Source organism: Poromitra crassiceps (assembly GCF_964638095.1).
Source record: "Poromitra crassiceps genome assembly, chromosome: 17".
NCBI classification, from domain to species: domain Eukaryota; kingdom Metazoa; phylum Chordata; class Actinopteri; order Beryciformes; family Melamphaidae; genus Poromitra; species Poromitra crassiceps.
This window is the reverse complement of record NC_139635.1, coordinates 29,127,009-29,135,985: the sequence shown is the minus strand read 5'-3', so window position 1 is coordinate 29,135,985 and position 8,977 is coordinate 29,127,009. Positions and strand designations below refer to the sequence as shown.

Below are 8,977 nucleotides of genomic sequence, written 5' to 3'. Positions count from 1 at the left end.
CAGACAGACAGAGAGGACAGACAGACAGACAGACAGACAGACAGACAGACAGACAGGACAGACAGACAGACAGACAGACAGACAGACAGACAGACAGACAGACAGACAGACAGACAGACATACAGCCCTCCTTGGAGGTAATTATAATTCTTCTGAGTAATCATGTTGGCATTGTCACTCTGCAGCTGGAGGATGGGAGCGTCTGAGGCTTTGAGACATCCTTGGCTGGCTGACCCAGTCCTTCACCATCGCCTTTATACAAAGGTAGAGTACACACTCTGCACCCTGTATTATTAGCTTCCATGAATACATTGAGATACTATAAACTTTTGTTAAACTTAAACTAAATCCTCCAATTAATACTGAAATAATAAACAAGAATTTGGACTTTTACAGAACTAACATTTGTGAACTTTTTATGTGTGGCAGTAAAAAGTAGAATGCAGATGCTATTCAATATTCTTTATTATTATCATCAACACTGTAGAAGATCAATTTTTTTCCCCCCAACTAGATTAGACATAGCCGATGTTTAATAATTATATTTTGTGAAACAGGAAGACTTTCAATCTTTATTGTGTGTTATAATGTTTTACCAAATAGTTAATTGTTGACCTCCTTATATGTCACAGAAAACTATGTGCAAATCACGGCGATCGTCATGCGTGCCTCCTTCAGATATTTAAGGTAGGTCCTTCTTTTCATTATGAAGCGCACAAATCACATTTGTTGGACTGACCCATTAGTTAAATCTGTGTGTTTGTCAGAAGAGGTCAGAATATCATGAATCAACCCTCAGAGGAATGCTTTCAAACTGTCCACAAGGGGGAGGCATGTCTCAAATTTTGTGCAGCGTATAGCAGCAAGAAAGACATGCCCCTGTATTACAGATGGTAATGGTAGCCCTCTGAAACTCAATTTTCCCATCCATATTCTTCTCACACAATAATGGGCAATACTATCCTACTCTGTCAAACATCTGCAATTCATGTGCAATACAAAGCTTATTATTGCTGCTACCTCTCTGTTAAATTGCAAGTTTTTTTTTAGCTTACCACACTTGATTGTTAATATCTTTATATCTGTTAGTATTTTTGAATCTTTTATATCTATATTTTGTTTATATCTTGTATAGATATCCTAACTCATCGTGTCCCTATGTAAATTGTGCACCAACCACACCAAGTCAACTTCCTTGTCTGTGCCAACATACCTTGGCCAAATAAAGAATTTTCTCTATTCTATTCTATTCTATTCTATTCTATTCTATTCTATTCTATTCTATTCTATTCTATTCTATATTGTCCCTTCTAGGGCTTTACGATGACTGCGGCCACTCGGACCAACCTTCCTGTACATGTAGAGTACCAGAGCTTAGCCTACCTGTGCACCTGACCCAAATTTACCCTATGACCCTTTCCTGACTTCACTGATTCACTGTGTTATGTTAATGCAATTATTCAAGGAGGGTCAGTAATATAGAAAAGGAAAGGGATTGGGCTGATATGGGTTTAATTGAGGACAATCACATCATGCATACTGAACTTCCTCGAAAACGTCTTTCCCTCCAGTGACGTTGAATCTGTAGCTGTAATGCTAGAGGCGTATGGCATTACAAAATGGTGCTAATGTCATAATCAGACCTAGATATCAAATAGATTTTGTGTGACACGTCTACCTTGACGGTAGGGCTGGGCAATATATCGATATTATCGATGTTGATATCATGATATGAGACTAGATATCGTCTTCGATTTTGGATATCGTAATATCATGATATGGCATACAGTAAGTGCTGTCTTTTCCTGGTTTTAAAAGCTGCATTACAGTAATAAAAATATGTCATTTTCAGAACTGACCAAACTGTTCTAGCCATTGATCTATTATTTGCCTTTACCCACTTTGTCATTAATGTATACCCACATTACTGTTGATGATCAAAAATGTCATTGTGTAAATATTTTGTGAAAGCACCAATAGTCATCCCTACAATATTGTCGCAATATCGACGTTTGTTTTTTATATTATTATATTTTTGTTCAAAAATATTGCGACATTTGATTTTGTTCATATTACCCAGCCCTACTCGACGGTTGAATGTGTTCACCGTTCACTTTCAAATCTCCGTCCGGTCGCACAGTGTGCTGTGATTGTCTGCTGCTGCATTTTCTGCTGATGTGCAAAGAACTTACACATTTAGAAAAAGTACCTCAACCGCTCCTCTACGAAGGCTTCTGCATGAGATGTAACCGTATGACCGTAACAAGGTGTGTTCAGTGTTGCATTTCTCCCCTTTCATTTGCTATTGTCATTCAGTGTTATCTGACATGAACTGTAAATAGATTCTGAAATGGAATACATGTATTGAAGCCTATGGAATAGGAGCAACAGAGTAAATTAACATTTTCTCACATCTTAGGGAATAGTCACCATAGAAATGTAGGTTGTGCATGGTTATGGTACGGTATGTATGCTGACTGGAATGTATGTGATTGGTTTCATGAGCTGTAGTCTGTGCACTTTATAATGTTATTTATTTAAACATAGTAGGCTATACATGAAGCTAGTCCCACCAGGGTGTTTGAAAGACTTTTTTCCCATGCCCCCCCCCCCCCCCCCCCATGTCCCATCTAACTTTTTCATTCTGCTTTGTCCACGTGTATGAAGATAATACATTTTTATTTTAGAATGGAACAATTCAAGTCTTATCAGTTATTTGTATTGTTTTATTTAGAAAATCATTCGTAAAATGTAGCATGACTGTTTGTCCTTTGCTTAAGGTTGCATGTTTTTGTTTCACTTATTGACTTAAAGCCAAAACATCACACAGGCTTTTGTATATGCTTACAGAGTTGCCATGCCACTGTAGTTGTGTAATTACACATAGGGTTAGATACTTTTTCCACATGATAAAGTCCTATTTTATTTGCCTTCTGTGAAGGTTTGCTAACTGAAAGTAATATACTACCTACCAACTGTTGCCTAAATTTTCTATCAGTCATTTTCTTAAAGTTTTATCACTGCTTCTGTGGATCTTACGTTCATGTGGTTTCGTGTGATTGTCATGGTAAATTTGACATGTGTTGTTGTCTATGAAGTGCTACAAAAAATGCCCTCTTAAAAATGGAATGTAAACTTTCATATTCAGTGTGCGTTTTTTGAAGTGTGTAGCATTAAACTCGTAGGTAATTAAACTGTAATTATGTTCAATCAGTTTTATTTTCGTAGTATTTTTGTTTGAAGTTCAGCTTGACAACATACACCATATGTTATGTCCATAAATCTTGATTTCTGAAGGGGCAGAACCTTGGTCAATTTCACATTTGAGGGAAATAATAAATAAGTAAAATAATAAGTAAACACAAACCAATGCTTGATAAATCAATGTCTTGTGCATTTAGATTAAGAGATAGGAATCCCATCTGTGCATTTTATAAATAGATCTGTCTGTCAAACTGCTTAGTGATCAAAAGGGCAATGTTGCTTAATTTAAAAAAGGTAGAAAATCTGTTGTAATGAAAAGGGTATCAGGGGTCAAAGGGTATCAGGGGTCGTGACCTGTAAGGCCATTGAGGAGTCATGTTGGATGGAGGGGATTTGACTCAAACCTTTGCCCCCAATACCCACAGGCATTGAGGTCTCAGTGAGGTTTCCCTTTCCAATGTCACACGTAAGAAAATGCCTTGAGACTAATCTGAGGAGATCTGTTTGAATTTTCCGATTGGAATGAAAACAAAATGCTGCACTTTTTGTCTTTAAATTATTCTCAAAATTCTCGACTCTGTCACACATCCAAATTTGAAATCTACAATAAAGGGCTGAAACTAACGATAATTTTCATTATCGATTAAACTGTCGATTATTTTCTCGACTAATCGATTAGTCATTTGGTCTGTAAAATGTCACAAATGGGGATCACTTTTCCCCAAATGTCTTCTTTTGTCCTGACGCAGCAGCCCACAACCCAAAGATAATCAGTTTACTGAAGACTAAAGAAATATTTGTCGCATCTCTAGTGATATTACACAATTTCGATAACAAATCAAGGTAATCTCTTGGCCTCCCAAAGCTGAATGTAAAGTCTAAAATCAACCAAAATTTCCAACAGGATGCCCTCCTGTCTATATTTCGTAGACAATTCACAAGGAACTAAAGTATTTCTCCTCATACTGAGTCACTGGTAGCAAAACATTTTTGTGTGATTAAAAGCAGGCTTTACAAAGTCATATGTTTGTCTCTGGCACAATCTCATAGTGAACTATTTTTGGTGAGAATATCAGAAGCTCAGCTCATATGCTATTTAAACCTTGAGAACACACACACACACACACACACACACACACACACACACACACACACACACACACACACACACACACACTCTCTCTCGAACACACATACATCCTCTTACACAAGATGAAAGCACAGATGATTCCAGGAGCCTAATAAAGAGCAACTGAGGGAGCCAGTGTTTTCAATTGAGTTTGTTCACCTGAGAAAATAAACTGCAGAGTGTGTGGGATGGGGGGGGGGGTGCAGCCCGGGGTTTGACTGAGATATGTTGGAGGAAAAAATGTGTATAGAGGATTTGAACAGAAAGGTCACAGGAAGGTCTGAGAAACAGAAAAAACGCAGGAGAGAGAAGGGACGACAGAGGAAATGGCAACTAGAGTTTGTGAGCAGCGTGTGTTTTCAAGCTATATTTCCACAAAGTATACCTTACCTTTCAGCCTGCTCCATCCTTTCAAATACAGTAAGGTCTTATTTTACTGAGCCCACAGGGTTACTCGGGGATAAGTGCAGACTTTATTGGGGAATACCATGGGAAACATGTATTTAATTGTACAGAATTACCAGAAAAGCAAACTGTGAAACAGAAAGCATAAAAACCCAGTTGACCACTTTTACTGCACATCCAATACTTTGAGACTGTCATGGTTATAAAAAAAATGTAAGGACTGTGAAAATAATTTATAGTTTACGTTATTTTCATTTTTATTCGCCTTTTGACTTATGCATGTGCTGAATGGTGACAAGAGAGATGGGAGGGAGAGAGATGCACAACAAGATGTTTGTCAAGACCTGGATTTGATAGAGCTAATACACTTCTTCTGGATCACAGGAATTCTCAAAAAGTGAATGTGAAGAAGAGAATTTGTACATATTTGTTTTAGATACATGCATATTCAAACAATGTAGTTCAATTGAAACAAAAATAATAATAAAATTGCTTAAAAGATAAAGTAACCAAAAGATTTGCCTAATATTCTTGTTGATTATTCTAATGCGAAGTGTCAAATGGTAAATCCAATTTGATTTTCATAACATTCAAAATCCAACATCCAGAATGAAGCCGTATATAAAAGAATGAATGAATGAATGAATGTTACTTTATTTATCCCCTTGGGGAAATTCACCCTCTGCATTTGACCCATCCTCTACTAGGAACCTTCCTAGAACTAGGAGCAGTGGGCAGCCACTGTGCAGCGCCCGGGGACCAACTCCAGTTATTTTGCCAGTACCTTGGCCAGGGGCACTGACAGGAGTATTAACCCTAACATACATGTTTTTCTTGATGGTGGGAGGAAACCGGAGCACCCGGAGAAAACCCACACGGACACGGGGAGAACATGCAAACTCCACACAGAAAAGACCTGGGACGGACCGGGGAATACATGAGGAAATCCTCGAGACAGATTCAGTGACTGTAACCTGGCTGTACAACATATTCATAGTCACTATAAATCTTCATCTTCAAGTAAAAACAATCTGAGAATACATAAAAGCACATTTGCTCAAATTCCAAAATAGATAGGTAGATACTCACCTGTCCATATTCCAACTATTCCTGGGAGGGACCTGCTGGTATTTGGCACTCAGTATACTGCATCAGCTGCATTGAGCCACACATGGAGAAATAATCATTAGATAATAATCAGCCTGGTTCTTGAACACTTGAACTCAGGTAAGTATTTATTTGTCTGCAGATGTCGGTGATATCACAAGAAATATTGACAATATGCCACTATTTAGTGTGAATGGTGACTGCACGCATCATGGATTGATTATTCTGGGCTGGCTTTTGTTTATGAAACGTCTTATGGCCGGTCAGTTGCTGCCTGGACGATGTGAAACAGGCACAAGAGATCTCATTTGATGAAGGAGGTTGTGAACATCTTGTCTTTCATTGCATACAGTAAGAGCCAATGTTTTCCTGTGGGCTACTGCACAAACATGCACTGTCCACAGACTGACATCATATGGGCCTTTGCTGCAAAGGTTGGCCCCTTGTTAAATTAATTCTCCCCTGGTTATTTCATTGCATTGCTACTTTGAGAATAAGATTAACACTCTACATTAAGGGTAGGTTAATCTAACCCTTAATTAGCCTAAAAGTTACTGTGTCTAGTAATGATATACTAAAGGTGTTCATGTTAACTAAGAGTTAATTTGTATACATTATTTAAAAGTTTATGGTTAGAGTTACCATCAGGGTTTATAAAGCATTATTAAGCATTAACTAACAGTTAATTAATGTACCCATATTGTAAAGTGTTACTAGAATAAGAGAAGGGTTCATTGTTTGAAACAAGATTTTTGGACACTTGCAGACAAAAGTGAAATACCACAAACATCAATTTACAGTACTTCCTCCCTTCTGTCGTACAGAGAACTGACAGCCATGTTTAGTCTACTATTTGTTTATTTTCACACTTCATTTCATCAGACACAAAGGCTTCCATGTCGAGAATGGTTCAGAGAGAGTTCATACATTCCTGTATTGCAAACATAGGCAGAGGGAATCTGATTTAGTGAATAGCCATTACTCTGAACATGCAGTCATTTGGCAAAACAGGTGATACTGATTTCTTCCAGGGATTTTCTTTCTTTTTTGCATGGCTTTTTGGGAGCCCGCGGGTTGGAAGCTAGCTGTATCTCTGGTCCGTGGCCCAGGTTGGAATGGTGAGAAATTCAATTTAAGAGGAGAAAAAGCCTCCTGGCCTAGAACCCCCGCCCGCCCTCCCACCCTACCCCCAAGTCCCCTCCATCCACATCTCCAGGGGCGATCTCGAGGAGCCAAACCAAAACCAGATGGACTTATTGGGCCTAAAGATAACAAATAGTGCCTGAGTTCCTGTCAGTTAGAGACCACCGGAGCAAAGAAACCGAGGGCGAAAAAAAAGAAAGAAACCTTGCTGACACGTCTTACCTCGTCGCCCTGCTATATGAAATATGATTAATATGAACAACTATTATAAGATCATATCTGAAGATGAGAGAGGGAGGGAGAGAAAGCGAAAGAGAGAAGCAGGGGGTTAGGGCAGTGGTTCTCACAAACCTCTTTACGTCAAGGTAAACTGACACAATTAGACCACGCACCATCCATGCAGTGTCTGATAAGCTTTTAGATGTGTTATTTTGTACATTCTGTCATTGTGTTACTTATGGATGGTATTATAGTGAGATGAAATTAATCGCCTTTTTGCCGCGGACCCCCTGGAACCCCCTCAAGGACCGCTGGGGGTCCCCGGACCCCACTCTGAGAGCCAGTGGGTGAGGGGCATGCTGTCAAGTCAGTGATCTCTTGGCGTTGGAAGCGGGTGGAGGTTAGGAACTAAACTAATGGGGGTTGAGGGCATTGAGGGGGGAATAAGCAGGATACTTGTTGCTGAGGCTGGAGGGGGGTTTGTTTTGTCAGGGCAGGGGGTGGTGGTGATGGGGGGGGGGGGGGGGGGCTGGTGGTGGTTGAGTAAAGGAAAGGGGAGGGGGGCATTCAGAGAGACCAGGTGCCATCTTGGCTCTGAGAAAGCAGGCTGTCAGCAGTGACCCTAGGCTCTGGGTGGCATGCTCCACAGTTTGTCAGTCGATACACCTACCTCCCCACCCCCAAACACACACAGGGAGAAGGATGTAAAGAGAGAGAGAGAGACCCCACAACCCTTCAAAGCCTCCCCGCAGATTGACTAAGAAAGTGTCCTTTGTAACAGGAGTTTCCTGTGCGTAAATTAAAAAATCTCTGTGCTGCTCAGAAGGGAGGAGACATCACGGTCAGGCCTGGACGAGAAGATCCCCTGTTCCATACTTTGTTTCATGTAAACGCCCTGGACCTGGACCTGGCCTTGACATTTGTCCAAACAAGAGTCTCTCTCTCTCTCTCTCTCTCTCTGTCTCTCTCTCTCTCTCTCTCTCTCAGTGCTGGGAACAGTGGTTAATTAGTTACTTATTAATGATTACTCCTTTAAAAAGTAATACAATTAGGCCTACTTTACTTATTCCTGGTATCAAAAGTAATTTGTTGCCCTCCTTCCCTAAAGTGACATACCACCTGTTTAGTCAGCTCCTGTTAGAACTGAATCCACTTTATTGGAACAGTAATTAACCTTACAGGAGGAGTCAACTATCAGTCAAACTGCATACTTTTCATTTAGGTGCCTATAGGACAACAAGAAAACAAAAATGTTGAGATGTTTTAGATGTTTAGAAGGGGCTTAATTGTGTTCTGGCAACGTCTCGTATAGCCAGACCTATCTCCACACTTAGTTTGATCCATGTGCCAGCGCTGGAAAAAGTAATGCTTGAAGTTACTTGTATTAGTAACTGTAATATAATTACTTTTTGGAAATTGTAATCACCTCATTACTAATTACTCTGAAAGTAAAACAATTACAGTAACTAAGTTACTGCCCAACACTGCCTCTCTCTCTCTCTCTCCCCCCCTCTCCAAGGAGGTCCAGAGAGAGGTTCACTTCTCAGGCAGGCCCGGGCCGGGGGCAGGTGGTTCTGATTTGCGTGGGGGGAACAGAGCCCGTTTATGTTGAGTTAACGGCGGTACACGTGTCGCCACGTCCAGCGGTGGGAACATGCTGGGTGAGTGATCTGTTTTTAACACCGCTGAGGTTTGCCACCGACGACACTGCAATGTCCAATTAACCCTTTCCAGCCGCCGCCACATTCATCACCTTTAACCTGGATATCA

General features: G+C 40.2%; 1 protein-coding gene across 1 annotated transcript in view; it reads left to right on the top strand.

The window, feature by feature from the left end:
• Positions 1–686, top strand: part of mylk4a (myosin light chain kinase family, member 4a) — a gene marked incomplete at both ends in the record, with an annotated part of 12,910 nt that extends 12,224 nt beyond the window's left edge. Inside the window, 2 exons of the mRNA XM_083654047.1 lie at positions 186–264; positions 633–686. Of these exons, the coding sequence (XP_083510173.1) occupies positions 186–264; positions 633–686 (133 nt within the window). The remainder of the gene's footprint in view (positions 1–185; positions 265–632) is intronic.
• Between the last annotated feature and the right edge of the window lie 8,291 nt (positions 687–8,977).